At 37.3% G+C, this 17,655-nt stretch overlaps 1 protein-coding gene across 2 annotated transcripts in view; it reads right to left on the bottom strand.

The window, feature by feature from the left end:
- The window catches only part of SUGT1 (SGT1 homolog, MIS12 kinetochore complex assembly cochaperone), a 51,698-nt gene extending 40,937 nt beyond the window's left edge, over positions 1-10,761 (bottom strand). The window contains exons 1-6 of one of the 2 annotated variants that reach the window (XM_057494454.1): positions 10,573-10,761; positions 10,426-10,483; positions 4,319-4,409; positions 3,577-3,646; positions 2,845-2,915; positions 321-380 (exon numbers count right to left, since the gene is read on the bottom strand). In XM_057494454.1, the coding sequence (XP_057350437.1) occupies positions 321-380; positions 2,845-2,915; positions 3,577-3,646; positions 4,319-4,409; positions 10,426-10,483; positions 10,573-10,610 (388 nt within the window). In that variant the 5' untranslated portion in view covers positions 10,611-10,761. The remainder of the gene's footprint in view (positions 1-320; positions 381-2,844; positions 2,916-3,576; positions 3,647-4,318; positions 4,410-10,425; positions 10,484-10,572) is intronic. The other variant, XM_036893750.2, reaches the window with a different exon arrangement.
- Between the last annotated feature and the right edge of the window lie 6,894 nt (positions 10,762-17,655).

Genomic DNA, 17,655 nt, shown 5'->3' with positions numbered 1-17,655 from the left:
TACGATACAAGCATACTGATTAAGTAAATCAATTCTCCATACATTCCAAATAAAGAAAAGTGGTTTAATTTTGAACCCTAACCTGGAGTCATTTTAGACTCCTTAGTACTTTCTTAACAGTAATACCACTGAAAACAAATCCATCCAAATCCTTCTTTCAATATAACTAAGTAAAAATCAGAATACCTCTGGAAATCCTATGGGAACATGTACCATTTAAATTATAAGTTATAAAGTTAAAACAGATCTGTTTTAATAAAAAAATGTCAAACAGTTACTTCTTTTTAAATTGAAAGACCATGGGAAACATACATACTTACCATCGGAATTCTGAGCTTCTTGACACCTTTTAATCCAGACAATGAAATCAGTATCTGCATCTAGAAAGAACAAACTGACTATAACATCATTCATCTGCACAACCTAACATTTTCATTTAACACTTACTGAATACCTATGTTCCAAAGATTGTTCTAGACACATTAGGATTCAGCAGTGAATTATACAAAAACCCCTGTCCTAACAGAGCTGACGGCAACCCTAATGTTACAGCTTAATGTTATTTATTGCTATACAAATATACCAAGAGATTTAACATTTAGTTATGCATCCTAACAGGAGCTTTTTAAAAAAGATTCGTTTTAACCACAGTCAATCTTACTCGTTCCTAGATACAGATAATCTACATTTCCCCTGACCCCTTTCCTCTTGAGTTTCCTTCCCCACAGGAAAATCAGACCTGTATTAGATTCCCAGTCCACCATCAGTTAGGGGTGGGGTGGAAGCCTGGTAACCAGCAGCTGGGTTGAGGTCTAGAAGCCTCTCCTAACACATTTGCTCTCCAATGCACCTACCTATTCTGTCTAGTATTCTCTCAGTGGCTTTACTTGTTTCCATGCCATTCCTACCAACACCAAGAAAAATCTTTATACATCATGGAATTTTGTCACATCTCCAAGTTCCATGGCAGCCAACAGGCTATAGAAGGCAAACTATGTAGTATGTATTTACAGACAGCAATGTAAACAAGTACATGAACAAATTATTCACTCCTTAAGACTCAGAACAGTGATAATATCTAAACAGTCACAGGGTTTAATAAAATATAATGGTAAGAAAAAATTTTACTCTAAATAAAACTTTACTATTTCAAGCTAATTACAGATAAGACTATTTGTTAAAATGAAATTTTCTAATTCACTAATTTTTAAATGAAATTCAACTATACAGGCCTTAACACACACATACACACACACACACTCATTCTAATGATGAACAATTGTATCAAAGTCCTAGATTTAAATAACTTATTATATTAATCAGTAAATAAAACCAAGCTTCCTATCATACAAAGGGGAAAATGGAATTATTTTGAGTTACAATTCTTTTATCCTGATAATAATGGAAGCCTAACAGTTTAACATTTTCTGGAATTCAGAGGTAAATTTGTTTTTAAATTAAATATCTTCAACAGTAATTTTACCAAAGAGTAGACACCCTCTTCTGGGGCCATACCTAAAAAATTCTAGGATAAAAGCCAATGGCATGATGAGAAGATATTACTAAAGGAAAGGAAATTTAGACAGGGAACTTTGTTGTTCTAAAAGATGAGGCATAGGGCTTAGAAATCTAGAAGATGGAATGACTCATGTCTCTCCAGGGTTTTCAAATATGTATCAAGGCACCAGAAAATTGGACTCTCTAGAATTTGCTAGGAGTGTAGATATGCTGGCTTGCTAACTAAACAGCCACATTACTTATGTCCCATACTTGGAATAACCAAGTTTGAGAACAACTCCTCTTGCCTTAATCTGTTCTTTTCTAATCTGTAGGTTCCATTTGCAAAGGCCTAATGTCCTTTCTTGAGTAGGATATGGCAGAAAAGCAAATACTCAAAGCAGTACAGAGTAAATTTTTTAAAACATAAAAAACTTAATAACAATATTTGAGAGCAGGGTTTCTCAAGCACAGCACTATTGACATTCTGGATCAGATATGGGGAACTGTCCTGTGCATTTTAGGATGTTCAGCACCATCTCTGGCCTCTACTCACTAGATATCAGTAGCACATCCCCTCATCTACCAGTCATGATAATCAAAACGCTCTTCAGATATTGCCAATGTCCATCAGGGAGCAAAATCATCCCCAGTTAGGAAACACTGCTTTAGAGAATCGTGATAACACTCTATCATAAGATAAATGATAGTGCACAATCAGAATTAAGTTGTCTACAATTATCTATGAGATTACTTACAACCTCTGTCTTTTACTATTTTGTGAATTTTTTTATTCTTGGTTTTTACAATTTCTATATATGTGCATAGATATCCATACTGCTATGATACTTCTCATATATTTCTCTAAAAAAGATGACATTAAAAGCTCAAAATACTTTCAGAACTCCATGTTTCTTCTGTACCCTATCATAATTTACCCAGATTTATACTTCACTTATCAATAAAAACCATTGTTGTAAATTTCCTATCTCAGCCATCTGAACAGAAATTAATCTAAGAAGACTTCTGAATATGAGAGCAAATTAAACTTTAACTGCTCCATTAGAAAAAAAACAAACAGACTAGAGGGAGCACATTGAGTGCTTACATACAGTTTTTAGCTTCCAAAGGTAAAGTTTAGCTGTGATTCTAATGCTAAAGAAAGGTCAATTTAATCAATGTCTAAGTAAACTCAAGTTCTTCATTCATTACCAAATGTCATGAAGAGGAGAGAAAAAGGTACTAGGTTTGTACAATTAACGAGATTACACTAACAAAGTTCAGCTCAGGTATTTAAGACATATAAAAATAATGGATTAGTTTTTAACATAAAATTCCAATACTTACTATCTAATTTCTGTCCTCCTGTAAAAGTTTCTAGAGCAGCAGCATAGTTCTTTTCATGGTATTCACATATTCTGCATATGCATATTAAAAACAAATACCACATGCACATGAGATAATAAATAAAAATCTTTCTAAATAAAATTCTAGTATTCTCTATTCTTAAAGAATGTAGGTATATGTGAGTAAGGCTAAATTTTTCTAAAATACTATACTTAGGTCTAGTATAAATCCTGTTAAAATACAATTTTAGAAATCATTTTGGAAGGATTCCTTGACTTTAATTGTGTACACTTGCTTATTCCAAAATATAGTTATACTAAGGAATTAAAGAAGTTTCTTCTATAATAAAGTCACATTTATTAACAGAAACAAGCTGGGATATAAAGTACATAGATACAGAGTTTTCATAGCATTAAATGTAGCCTGTCCAGCTTGGTTGAGGACTACTAGGTATTCTGTAGTCAGTTAGATACTAAATTTCAAATGACAAGCAAAAAGGGATTTGAAATCAATCAGTTTCATCAATACCCTGCAATACGTCAATCATCACTAACTATGTATCGCCTATCACATAATACAGTTAATACATTAGAAGTATAAATTGTGTTTAAAACTGAATGCTATCTTACCCACAGAATGCATGAAACTATAAAATGAATAGACAATTGTCATTCAACAACTTAGACACCTACTATCTACAATCCAGACTCAACAAGAAGAGTTACTGCATACCCTTTTCTCAGTATAGCAGTGGAATTATTGGGATTAAGTTCAAGAGATTTCTTGGCATCAGCAATAGCATCTGTACAAGAAAAAACAGGTTTTGGTCAATTATTTACAGATCCCAACAAGTATTACACACAAAATTTGAATCCACCTTAGATTTTAAGTTTTCGAGTTGGTGAAACAAATAGTTTAAATTAGGAAAAGCTAATCCAAGATAGAATTCAAATAAATTATTACCCTCATACCTTTCTATAAGCCTAATTTCAGTTTCCTTCTTAAAGTTCTTCAATGAATAAAGCTCTGTGTCACAGAGTTCATCTAATTTTCTCATTAATGTCATTTATGTAATTTGACTCAAGGTTTAAAATTTTTCCCTACTCAGATTCTCTATACAAAACTATTAAAATTACATAAATACAAAAATACATTCCTTTTTATAAAAAATGCAAATAAGAGCATTCATTAAAATACTCTGGAAAACAGTAAATGTGATGCTATTCTTTGTTAACATATCTAATAACCATGAATGAAATCTGTATAGATTTTCCACCTACTGAAGGAAGAACAGACACCCATAACATTTAAATGGATGTTATTCAACATGTTCCTCACGTTTCAGCTACTTTACCTTGTATGAAAGACCAATTTAAAAATCCCAGAAGATAATCTCTATTTGATTCATTGTACCTTGGGCAAAATATTTAACTTATTAAAGAGAGACAATAATACATTTTGTAAGAAAAGTTACCACAGTAATTCCCAAGAAGAATGTGACAATAAGCTCTTTGACAATAATATTGTGCATCATCTGGTTTCTGTTCCAAAGCTTTAGTCAGCTCCTACAAATACAAATACATTGAGGGTCAGTATATGTTTTTAAAAAGACACTGAATCCCAATTAAACAAGATTTTTAATCAAACAGCCTATTTTAATAAGCTATTCAGAGAAAAGGTAACAGGGAAACATGTTTGGAGGTTTTCTTTGCAAGTGGATCAATATCTCCCCTTCTCCCCTCTCCCCCACAAAATACACAATCTAATATGGTATCTATGTAAAAACACTTAGCAGATCCTCGCCTACAGTAGGAATTCAATAAATAGTAATTATTATCACCTCATTTATTCTGAAGAGTTTGGCTGATATACATTGACCATCACTGATTTTCTCCTTGTAATTTGGAGAAGACTCAAAGATCATATAGAATTTGAGATGCATAGAAAATGTGAAGCTGTCCAATAAAAAAAAACTGGAAGTTAAATCTAAAGCTCAAAGAGGTTAACAGAATTAATAAATATATAATCAAGCTTACTTGGCCCTCTCTATCCTCTATCAATGGCAGACAACCCTAAGAGAGCCCTGATACAGTATCTCATACAAAGCTACGATCAACTGAACAAGAGTTAACATTAGAGAGTTTAAATTTTTGCCATCCTGGGGAGTCACAGGATGTAAGTAGTAGCTGGAACAATAATAAATGAAGAACAGATTGTGCAATTAGTGAAGCCAAAGGCAAATGTAGGCAAATAGCCACACAAGTGCCACTGACTTTAACTAGTACTGTGATTCTCACAAAGCAATGTGTTCTATACTTGGTAATCATATACCTAAAATCCAATATATTTAAGTATCCAAACCACTTTTTACCACCTTCACACATCACCCTGATCCAAGCAGTAATGAAAATCAAACCATGTTACTATGTCTCTGCTCAAAACTCTCCGATGCCTTTCCAGCTGACTCAGAGCAAAAGTGCAAGGCCTTCCAATGACCTACAAGGCCCTCCTTGTTTAAAAATCCCAGAAGATAAACACTTGTTTTGATATGACCTTCTGCTCTCTCTCTCATCTCACCTCTTTTCTACTCTTCCCTTTGCTCCTCGAATCTAGCTCCAATGGCTTTCTTGTTGTTCTCCAAACACTTGAGGACTCTGCACCTGCTGTTCCCTGTTACTAGAATGCTCTTCCCTGAGGTGTGCACAGAAGATTCATTCCTTCACTTCCTAATGAGCAACAAGTCTATGCCAGAGACGGGATTCAAATCCAGGTCTCTCTGACTCCAAACAGGATTTCAACCATTAAACAGCACTGCCTCTTGGTAATGTTTTTTTAACTCCAAGTTTCTCTCACACACCATCTGATAATTTGAAATTCCTAAGTTAAATAACACCGTTTTGCACTAAACTTTCAGACTTTGAGAAGCTGAGAGCTTACCTATTACTCAAATGTATCTTCAAAGCAAATTTCTAGCATCTCCTCACAAAAAAAACAGGTATATTATGGGTTTAAAAGGCTGTTATACATAATATTTGGATCACCGATTCAAAAAGTATTCTTAACACGTATTATGTAACAAACATAGGCCAGACACGGGGACAAAGATAAAACAAAATTCTTTTTCTTAAGGAGTCAGGTTAAAAATTATGAATTTCAAACAACCAACTTGCAAATGAACTTTAAAAGCACAAAAGATCTTTTGGTTAAGGAGAACCAGTCTTAGTGATTCAGATTTAAAAAAAAAAAAAAAGGCAATTGGCTTACTAGGCTGTTAATTTTAAAAGGTACCAAAAAACTACTGAGCACAAAGTGAACATTACGACAAACTTGTAAGTCACATATAAAACACAATATTGTTTATTTTGAATAAGCAATATACAGCTGACCCTTGTTTTTAGGAGCACCAACCCTACATGCAGATGAAAATCTGTGTTTAACTTCAGACTCCCAAAATCTTAACTACTAATAACCTGTTGTTGACCAGAAGCCTTACTGACATACTTGATTAACACTTGTTTTGTATATGTATTACATACTGAATTCTTACAATAAATAACCTAGAGAAAATGTTTTTTCAAATTGTCACAAATCTTCAAAAAATTTCCCAATACATTTATTGAAAAAATTCCATGTATAGTGGACCCAATGCAGTTCAAACGTGTGTCATTCAAGAGTCAACTGTATAGTATGATAAAGTCAGAGAAAGTGTACTTAAAATAATGATCAGTGCTTGTATTAGTTACATCTGGCATGTGGCATGTTTTCAGATTCTGTTTCTGTGACAACTGTTGTTGGTTGCCTGAGAACAAAGGGACTTAAGGGAAGGACTCAAAAGGCAGGGCTTCATTCAGTGCCAACATGTGAATCACATGGCAAAAGGCTATTATTTAATGCAGACTAATGTGAAACATATGGTAAAGATGTTGAAAGACATACATAAAATGAGTTATGCTATAGTCAATCAATATATTTGCTCTCAAAAATAAAGAAACCCAGTCAACTGCAATATATAATTACACTGAAATCTTTACCAAGATGATGGTGAAGGAAGTGCCCTGATAATCCAGAACAGCAGGGGGGAAAACTCCTTTTTAAGGCAATAAAATTGTTTAAGACTTGGATCTTAAAAAATGAATTTACAAACGTTAAAGTTCTAGCCTCTTTTAAAATGCTACTCAACGAGGTAACTTGTTAAGGTTGAAAGGAAAAGCAGATTGCTCAGACTGACCTAATGTCGGAAAGGTCTTTCTCAGACATATCCTTCTGAGTATCTCAATTTGATTTTACTTTCCATTTTCCTTCAGCCACAGCTAATCCGCAATCATGGATGATAAACAAGGACATCAACCCTTCTCCCTTCCTAAACTACCTTGCATAGCTGGAGAAAAACCACATAACCACGAAGAACTGGTATCACTGCACATTTATGCTAACTAGCTGTGTTCTCCACAAGGCTATCTGTGGTCAGCTACTTCAAAATCATCTACCAAACCAATTTTACCATACATATCCGGTCCTACCTCCTCCTCTACAGAGTGACCTTGATGCGCTGAACCCAAAGACCTGTCACTTCTAAACTATGTAACACTGAACAAGTTTATGTCTCTAGCGTCAGCTTCCTTGTGAGTAAAATACAGTGACTACCTCACAGTTGCTCCAAGAACTATGGCACGTCCTTTAACACACCTGAATGCCTACGACACTCTAAGCACTATACTGAGAATGCAACTATAAACAAGGTAAAAGCCCTGTTCCCTTGAAGCTTACGTTGGGACCCAATTTAAACACGGTGCTCAGAAAAAGACTTCCCTGAGGTGACATTTCAACTGAAATCTAAAGTGAAGACCATCTCCAAACAAAACTAGAGGTGGAACATTTTACGCAAAAGGAACTGCGAAGTCCAAAGGCCCTCCACCAAGACTCAGCTTGACACATTCAAGTAGCAGAAAGCGAGTATAGCTAGAACATAGAAAGGAAAGAAGCTACAAGATGCCTACACCTCAAGGGCCTCATTTTGTACATCACACTACTTATCTTCCTAGTAACTCTTTCAAGCAGGTCCTATTTAGTCCCATTTTACAGACAGGAAATCTGACCCAAAGTGATAAAAGGAACTTTCCTGAGGTTACACAGTTATTACGAAACCGGATTTGGACCGCAGCATCCGGATTCTAGAGCCAATGCCCTTAGCCACTATTCACACTGGGCCTCAAAAATAAAGATTCTCATAATCCACATCGGTTTTCTCTCCCTACTGAATTGAGACTTTCTCTGTAAAATTCTTTTACTTCTCCAGTCAACCTCTACTCTATGCTCTTAATGTACTTTATACACCACTTCATTCTCATGCTGCTGCATCTGATCTGGAGACCACACTTTTGAGAACCACTGTTCTACAGCACTAGACTAAGAGTCAGGAAACAAGTCCTTAGGCTCCAATTTGGCCTCTAATTGGCTGTATATATCTCTATGACAGATCACTTGGATTTCTTTTGGTCTTAGTTTCCTCTGTAAAATGGAAAGGTAGTAAGTACTGGACTACATGAGTCGTATGGACTGTCAGCAAATCTGTGGTGAGGTCGAAAAACTGGCATTTCTAATGAGTTCTTAGATGATGCTACTGGCCCAAGAACTACTGTTTAAGATCCAAGGTACTAAAAACTAACCACATGCCTACTTTATGCAATTTCACTGCTAGCTATATATACCCAAAAGAAAGGAGTGCATGTGTTCACCAAAATACATGCACAAAAAATTCAAAGAGGCTTTTTTCATACTAATAATTGGAAATAACTCAAATGTCCATTGTTAGAATTGTACTGTATTTATATGATGGAATACTATGCAGCAATGAAAAAGGAACTGCCACTTCACACAATACGGTTGTATCTCACATAATGTTTACAGCAAGACAAAGCATCTACACTCAGCTGAGTACCCAGTGTATGCTTCTGTTTATATGAAGTGCAAGAAAAGCAAAACTGATGGTGACCAAGGTCAGAACAGCGGTTATCTTGTGGGCAACAGGAATTATTGGCTGGAAAGACACATAAGGGGGCATTGAGGATGGAAGTGTGTTACATCTTGATCTGGGTGGTAACACATATGTAAAACTACTACTTCATTAGTTACACAACATTTGTGTTATTTATAGATACCATTCTTTACTAAAAAAAATTTTAAGTTAAATAAGTGAGATGGCACAGTAATAATGAAATTCATTACACTAATATCCTCTAAAAGTAACTTCTATATAAATGAGTTCCAGAGGAAGGAGTGGGCCTAAGAGGAACATAAGAAATGTAGATTCTGAAAATTAATAGCTGCATAGCCAATATAAGGAATTGTGAAGAAAAATTCTCAGTGTCTCCTGTAACATTATTCTAATGCGAATCCCAGAAGCCTCTCTAGGAAATATCATAGCACAACTGATTAATCAACTACTTTATTTGAAGGCCCTTATCTACACTCAAAAACATACTCCTCCCTAAGAAGCCCTAAGGGACCTAGCCCATTTTCCTCCCCACCTCATCTTACTCCTTTTTCATGCCACTCTAGTCAAATGTCCTTTTTACTGCTCCCTGTACAAACCAATGTCATTCCCACCTGAGGATCTTTGCATTAGCTCTTCTTCCTGCCTATAATACCCCTTCCCCAGAGCTGCCAAGCTCACTCCCTCATGCCCCCAGTTTTCTGCTCAAATGTCACCTCCTCTGAGAGACTCTAGGAAAAGGGTTCTTTTGCCTCAGATTGCTACCCTTAGATATGTCAGATTATGACAATGAAACAGGGTGTGGTTTCTTATTTTCTCCTGTTTCATAGCAAGAAACCCCAGGCTAAACTTTGTGACCCACTGCATCATGTATCCTTAGCTCTCTTTGCTACTTCTAATTACTAACTCTTCCTCTTTTTCTTTCCTTTAAGGCTTTAGAGTTTTCAACTTCACAGAAACATAAAGTGCCTTATAAGTCACTTAAATATTTAAGATTTTAATAGCAATCAGTGCCCTGCACACAGAAACTCCACAGAAAAATTGTTTTGGCAAATAAAAAACGAATGAATTATTAAAAGTGACAGGACATCTGGCAATGTTCAGGGACAAAGCAGAAAAGTTTTTGTTCCAGGAGTCAGAGTTCATAAAAGCACTTAGCACAGTGCCTGGTAGGTACATAATAATGGCAAAGATGACAGTCAGATGAAAAACAGAATTAACAAATATCATCAAGCCTAGGCTTCACTTTTTCTTCTAGCCACAAATGCCATTAAAAAGAAAATCCTTCCAGGCAGCTATGAATGTCAACTATGCCCCCTCACCTCCACCCCAAGTAGTAGAAAAGGTTTTTCTAAGCATCTGCGAGGCCACAGGAACCGGCTAAAAGTGGGAAGGAGCAAACACAGGGATCAGGCGTACGGGGGCCACTGTGGATCAAAGAAACGAGAGGACGAAGACTCTTAGGGTTGAGACAATAAAAGCAGCAGCCCGGGTCCCAGGTAAGGCAATGCTGGGAAGTGACGGGGTCGGCCCCAACGCGTGGCAGCCGCAAACCCCAAAGGAGTAAAGAAGCTGAGATGGGCTCTCACCTCTAACGCCGCCTGGGGGTCTTCATCGATCAGAGCATCTGAGAAGCTCCGGAAAAACCTGCCAGGAAAACAATGACATCAGCAGAGATCTAACCAAGAAAAGGTGCAGGATAAAAATGAACAGCAGAGAGATGGAAAAACACTCACCGCTGAGCTGTTGCAGGTCCTGCCGCAGCCGCCGCCATGCTAATAGTCAGTGTTGCCACTCCTGGGCTGGCTACTAGGCAGATTATCCGCTCAGCTGCCGCCCGAGGGGGAAACTTCCGCAGAAACACCAACCGAGCTTCCGTCCTAGGTAACCAACGAACAGCCACGCAGTGCGCCGCGGGGCCAGCTGGGGCAGGGGAGGACCGTCTCCCAGCCGCGTCCCCCGGTCCCGTGACCAGCGCTTCCAGTCCCCGCCTCTCGCGGCTGTGGCTACCGTGGCCTCGTCTGTTCTGGCCGGACAGAGCCCTCAGGGGTAGTAACCCAAAAGCACTTTGGGGGTGTACTGTTATCCCTCGGGAATGTATGGAGGCGTTTGTACGACCTTTCGTAGCAAGCCATATCGAACAGCACTTTCACCAGTTTCCATTACAGCTCTTACGATGGCTACCCGGAGGTAGCCGAGCCCGTCGTGACCCATGACGTCGTTCGCTGCTGCGTGTGCTTTTCCGGGAGCAGAGTTCCGGATGGCGCGTCTCTCATGGGATCTCAGCGCTGGGGACCCTACCGGACTTGCACCCGCCGGAAATCTTTCTGCCTTGGCAGAGGGTAGACAGAAGGAAGCCTTACTGGTTCCGGTGTGGGTGTACTGTTCTACTGTCCAGAACTCTACAGGCGCCGGCTTTCTTCCTAAATTGCCTTCCCAGACTGAGAAGAAAAACCTGTCCCATCGGAAGGCACTGAAGGGAAGAAAGTGGCCTGAAGTTCTCAGTGCAGCTTTACTTTTCAACCTAGTCGTTCAAGGCCCTCTATCTTCACCCTTCCACCCATTCAGATTAGAAAAAGCTTCCAGCAAGTTCCGTGGGAATGGGAAGCAGGTAGTGAGAATGAGGAGCTCAGTTAGTAGAGATTAACAAGTGAATGAACGAATGTCTGCTACATCCAAAATCTAAAGTCCTGGGATTCAGAGATGTTAATTCCCTCCGGAAACTTTACCAATTCCGAGTGCTAACAAGAAAGAAGGGGAATAGTCGTGTGATAGCAAGATTTAGCCAAATATAGAGGGATGGATGCGATACCCGAGCCTCAGCCTTGAAGGATGAATTAGAACTGACGAAGGAAGTGGAAAAGACAATTCAAGACATAATTGGATGTGTGGTATAAAAGGATGATGTGATTTCTAAAGTTGTTAGAGCCAAAATTCAAATTAGATGCATACCAGTTGGAGAGGTAGGTTAATGCCAGGTCATAAAGGGCTAGGTGTGGTCTGCTGAAAAGCATGGATGTGCTTCTCTTAATGATGTTAACCTAACAGGATTTTTCATTTTAAAAGGTAATAACAAATTTGTATTTTTGAAAGTATATTCTCTGCTATGTAAGAATGATTAAAGGGAAAAGGAGAACTGTTGTTGGGAGATATATAGGCCAAATTAACTCTCTCTTAAATAGGTCAGTGATTGTAAGGATGGTGAAGAAGGCAAGGATTACATAAATCAGGTAAAACTGGGTTTGATCTTTTATGATCAGTTCTTTTTTTGTGTCATATAAGGCTTTACCTACCCCAAGACCATTAAGATATTCTGTTTTCTTCTAGATGTTTTATTTCACCTTTTACATCCAAGTCTATGATCTGACTTTATTTTTTGTAAAAGGTATGAGGTTGGGATTGAGGTTCATTTTCCTCCAATATGGATGTCCTCTATTACCCAACCTTTTTTTAAAAGACTGTCATTTGTCATTTCCCCCAACTAAATTCTTTTTTTTTAAATTAATCTACAATTACATGAAGAACATTATGTTTACTAGGCTCCCCACTTCACCAAGTCCCCCCTACATACCCCTTTACAGACACTGTCCATCAGCGTAGTAAGATGCTGTAAAATCACTACTTGTCTTCTCTGTGTTGCACAGCCCTCCCCGTGCCCCCCCCCCCGACACTATACATGCTAATTGCCCCCTTTCTTTTTCCCCACGCTTATCCCTCCCTTCCCACCCATCGTCCCCAGTCCCTTTCCCTTTGGTAACTGTTAGTCCTTTCTTGGGTTCTGTGATTCTGCTGCTGTTTTGTTCCTTCAGTTTTCCCTTGTTCTTATACTCCACATATGAGTGAAATCATTTGGTACTTGTCTTTCTCCACCTGGCTTATTTCACTGAGCATAATACCCTCTAGCTCCATCCATGTTGTTGCAAATGGTAGGATTTGTTTTCTTCTTATGGCTGAGTAATATTCCATTGTGTATATGTACCACATCTTCTTTATCCATTCATCTACTGATGGACATTTAGGTTGCTTTCATATCTTGGCTATTGTAAATAGTGCAGCGATAAACATAGGGGTGCATCTGTCTTTTTCAAACTGGAGTGCTGCATTCTTAGGGTAAATTCCTAGAAGTGGAATTCCTGGGTCAAATGGTATTTCTATTTTGAGCATTTTGAGGAACCTCCATACTGCTTTCCACAATGGTTGAACTAATTTACATTCCCACCAGCAGTGTAGAAGGGTGCTCCTTTCTCCACAACTTCGCCAACATTTGTTGTTGTCTCCCCCACTAAATTCTTATGGCACCTTTGTTGTAGATGACTGCAGATGTGGGTCCGTTTCCAGGTTCTCATTCCATTGGTCTGTTTGTGTAACCGTGTACCCCACTGTCTTAGTTAACATAGCTTTATATTGTTTTGAAGTCCTATAGCTTTTCTTTAAGATTACCTTGGCTATTTGAAGCCCTTTTTATTTACTTTTACACGTTTATAAAATTTATTTCCATTTATTTATACATTTTGGAATGAATTTGTCAACTAAAAAAACCCTGGTAGGATTATAACTGGGCTTGCATTTGATCTATAGACGTATCTGGGGAAAACTGACATCTTGAGTCCTCCAATCCATGAATATCATACACCTCTCCATTTCTGTAATGGTCTTTAATTTCTCTCAGCAGTGTTTTGCACTTTGCAATGTAGAGGTCTTGTATATCTTCCATTAGATTTATTTTTTAATGCTATTTTAAGTGGCATTAATTTTTATACTGTAGTTGTTGCTAGCATATAGAAACACTGACTTTTATGAATTGATCTTTCATTCAGCTCATTTACAAAGTTCCCTTATGTCTAATATTCTGTGATCATACTCTTGTCATCTGTGAATAAACATGTTTTAACATCTTCCTGTGTAATCATTATACCTTTATTTCTTTTCATGTCTGCTGTCATTTGCTGGGATGTCTACTATAATGTTGAGAAGTAGTGATAATGGGCTTCTTGTGTAGGTTGTAGTATCAGAGGGAGAGCATTCTGTGTTAAATGCTTTTTCTGCCTTTATTGAAAAGTTCGTATCTACTTTTTCTTTAATATGTTAATGTGAAGTACACTGGTTCACTTTCAGATGTTCTCTAAATGGCCAATATGCATATGAAAAGTTCTACATCAGTAGCTATTATCAAGGACATTAAAATCATAACTTGGTACTACTCTCACCAGAGTGGTTAAATTAAAAGAAATTAAAATACCAAGAATTGGCAGATATAAAGCACATATAATGTTCATATATTTCTAGTGGGAGTATAAATTGGCATTAACTACTTTAGAAAACTTGACACTACGAAAGCTAGGCATACAGATAACCATATTACCCAGTAATTTTGCCAGTAGGCAGAAGCCCAAAAGAAAGGAATACTTTACCTTACAGATATTGATTGCAGCACTATTCACAGTAGCAAAAACAGGAAATAACTTAAATGTCCTTTCATAGGAGGAAAGTCCTACAGAGCAACAGTCAAGAATAAACTACCAGTATACACAAGACGGATGAACTTTTCATACATAATGTTGAGTTAAAGAAGCCAGAGTACATACATCCTGATTGATTCCATTTGTAAGAAGATAAAAAGCGATTGTGAGGGACATAAGAGGGTGATCTGTCTGGGAAGGGCCATAAGGCAATCTTCTTGGATGTGGGAAAAGTTGTATCTTGATCTCGGTAGTAATTACACCAATGTATTCAGATGTAAAATTTTGTCAAGTTGTTCACTTAAGATTTGTGCACTTTGTGCTTCAGTAAATTAGGAGAAAAAATATTTAAAACCAGCAATTACCAGATTTGAAGTTTTAAAAACCGTAACATTTATAATAGCATCAAAAATACTAAGTACTGAAAAATAAATCTGACAATTGATGTGCAAAATATATACACCGAGAATTAGAAAACATTGCTGAATTAAAGAACACCAAAACAAATGGAGATGCACTCCATGAGTCAGAAGACTCAATATTAAGATGGCAGTTCTTCCTAAGCTGAGCTAAAGATGCAACATGATCCCAATCAAAAATCAGACTTCTGTTTTCCAAGTCAACAAACTGATTCTGAAATTCAAATGGAAATTCAAAAAGCTTAGATCAAATAAACTTTGATAAATAACGAAGTTGGAGAACATTGATTTCAACACATCAACCTTACATATTGGCACAAAGTTAAACAGAACAGAACAGTCCCTAAATAGACCCATATGTATATATGGATAACTGATTTTCAATAAAGGCCCAAAGGTAATTCAGAGTAGAAAAGAGAGTTGAAAAGGGCAGTCTTTTCAGACTTTCCAATTGAAAAGAATAGTTTTCAACAAATTATATATAAAAAAGTGAACTTCAATACATACCTTGCACCATCTACAAAAAATTAACTCACAATGGATAGTGGACATAAATGTAAAAATTAAAACTATAAAAAAAGTTCTAGAAGAAAGTCTTTGTGACCTTGGGTTAGGCAAAGATTTCTGAGACATGATACCAAAAACATGGTCCATAAGAATAAGTTGGGGAGTTCGACTTTACCAAAATTAAAGTTTCTGTACTTTGAAAATATTTGTAAATCATGTATCTGAAAAATTTGTATACAGAATATAGAGTTCTCAAAACTCAGTAAAAAATAATTTTAAATGGGCAAAAAATTCATCACTTCATCAAAGATACATGTGCTAAAGAAGCACAAAATCATTAGTCACTAGGGAAATATAAAGCTACAATCAGATACCGCTACGCACTCATTAAAATGGCTAAAATATAGAAGACTGACCGTATTGGAGAAAACAGCTGGTAGACACATACACTGCTCATGGGAATGTAAAATGGTACAACCATCACAATTAAGACCCAGCCAAACCACACCTAAACAGAAATGGCTGCCATGGGTGTTCTGGGGAAAGGTCCCCTTATTAATAATATTATTAATAAATATTAATGTTGATATTAATAATATTAATGTTATTAATGAAAAATTATGGAAGGAACTACTACAGCTATCTTGCAAAAATGGCAGGAGTCATCCTGGACACTAAAACTAAACCAAAATCCCAAGGATGGTAAAGCAGAAAGATGAAAAACTGGTTGCTCCTATCACCACTGAACTGAATTAACCAACCTACAAACCTCCCAACTCCAGACATCCTGTTTTGTATTATTTAATAATTTTGAATTGGTTGGTTGGTTCTTTGCAAATAAAAGCATCCTAATCCTAACTGACAGCGTGATTTGGAGAATAAAAGTTGGTGATAAGCCTGGTGAGGTCAAGAGGAGGTGAGACTATGCAGGGCCTCAAATCCACCTGAAAACAGTGAGGAACCAGGGAGGTAATTAGAATGACACTATTGTTCTGCTGGGGAGAACAGACTGCGGCTGGCAAGGTGAAGATAAAGATAATGAGGGCAGTGACCTTTTGATAAAATTTGGGGGAGATCCAACCTTTGAAAAAGTCTTTGGAGCAACCCAAAAGGAACACAAAAAAATAACTAAAAAGGCAGGAGGAGGACAGAGAAGCGTTGGGCACAAAAGCAAAGTCAGCAGAGGTTAAAGAACGACTGAGTTGTAAAGAGTTATCACATGCTGGGAAGTTCAAGGAAGAGAAGGAAGGATGAAATTGGATAATAGGGGAATTGATTACTATTTAGTAACTTTTGCAACAGTAATTTCAGGGTGATTGTCCAAATACAATACTGCAGAGAATTAAAGAATAGAATGGAAAGTAAGGCAAGCAGCAGGTTTACAGATTAAGGACAGTGACAGTAACATCATAGGTCCTTTCTTAATAAATACATGTTGAAGCAATGATTTTATGAACAAAGGCCAAGGAGCGAGTAACATCTGTGTCTCTGCTCAGGAGTTTTGTATGATGAGGTTATGTCAGGGGATGCACTGGCTAGAGACCTCTGAGGAAAGACTTTCCCGTGGCCCTCTTAGGGCCCACAACTGGGTCTAAAAATTAAACTGACAAGAGGCAGATTAAAGGAGAAAGCACACAAATGTATTTAATATGTTTTACTTGACACAGGAGAGTTGATAAGAAAATGAAGACTCAAATAAGTGGTTAAGCCTGAGTGTTTTCATACTAGATTTGATGAAGAGTGGAAAATCATGGAAAATCACTCATGGAAACCAAAAGGGTGTCATCTAAGGGTAGTAAACTGGGGAATTCTTAGCAAGGCCTGTTCCCTCAGATTCTTTTCTACATCCCTGTCTTCAAAGATAAGTTTGCTCCTTTTTTTAATCTTTTTATCATTAATATACAATTGCATGAGCAACACTGTGGTTACTAGATTCCCCTATCAAGTCCCCCCCACATACCCCATTACAGTCATTGTCCATCAGCATAGTAAGATGCTATAGAGTCACTACTTGTCTTCTCTATGCTATACTGCCTTCCCCGTGACCCCTCTACATTATGTGTGCTAATAGTAATGCCCCTCATTCCCCTTCACCCTCCCTTCCCACCACCCCGACACCTAGTCCCTTTCCCTTCGGCAACTGTTAGTCCATTCTTGGGTTCTGTGAGTCTGCTGCTGTTTTGTTCCTTCAGTTTTTGCTTTGTTCTTATGCTCCACAGATGAGTGAAATCATTTGGTACTTGTCTTTCTCCACCTGGCTTATTTCACTGAGCATAATACCCTCTAGCTCCATCCATGTTGTTGCAAATGGTAGGATTTGTTTTCTTCTTAATGGCTGAATAGTATTCCATTGTGTATATGTACCACATCTTCTTTCTCCATTCATCTACTGATGGACACTTAGGTTGCTTCCACTTCTTGGCTATTGTAAATA

This window comes from Manis pentadactyla, chromosome 17, assembly GCF_030020395.1.
Source record: "Manis pentadactyla isolate mManPen7 chromosome 17, mManPen7.hap1, whole genome shotgun sequence".
NCBI classification, from domain to species: Eukaryota; Metazoa; Chordata; class Mammalia; order Pholidota; family Manidae; genus Manis; species Manis pentadactyla.
This window is presented reverse-complemented; position numbering and strand designations above follow the sequence as displayed.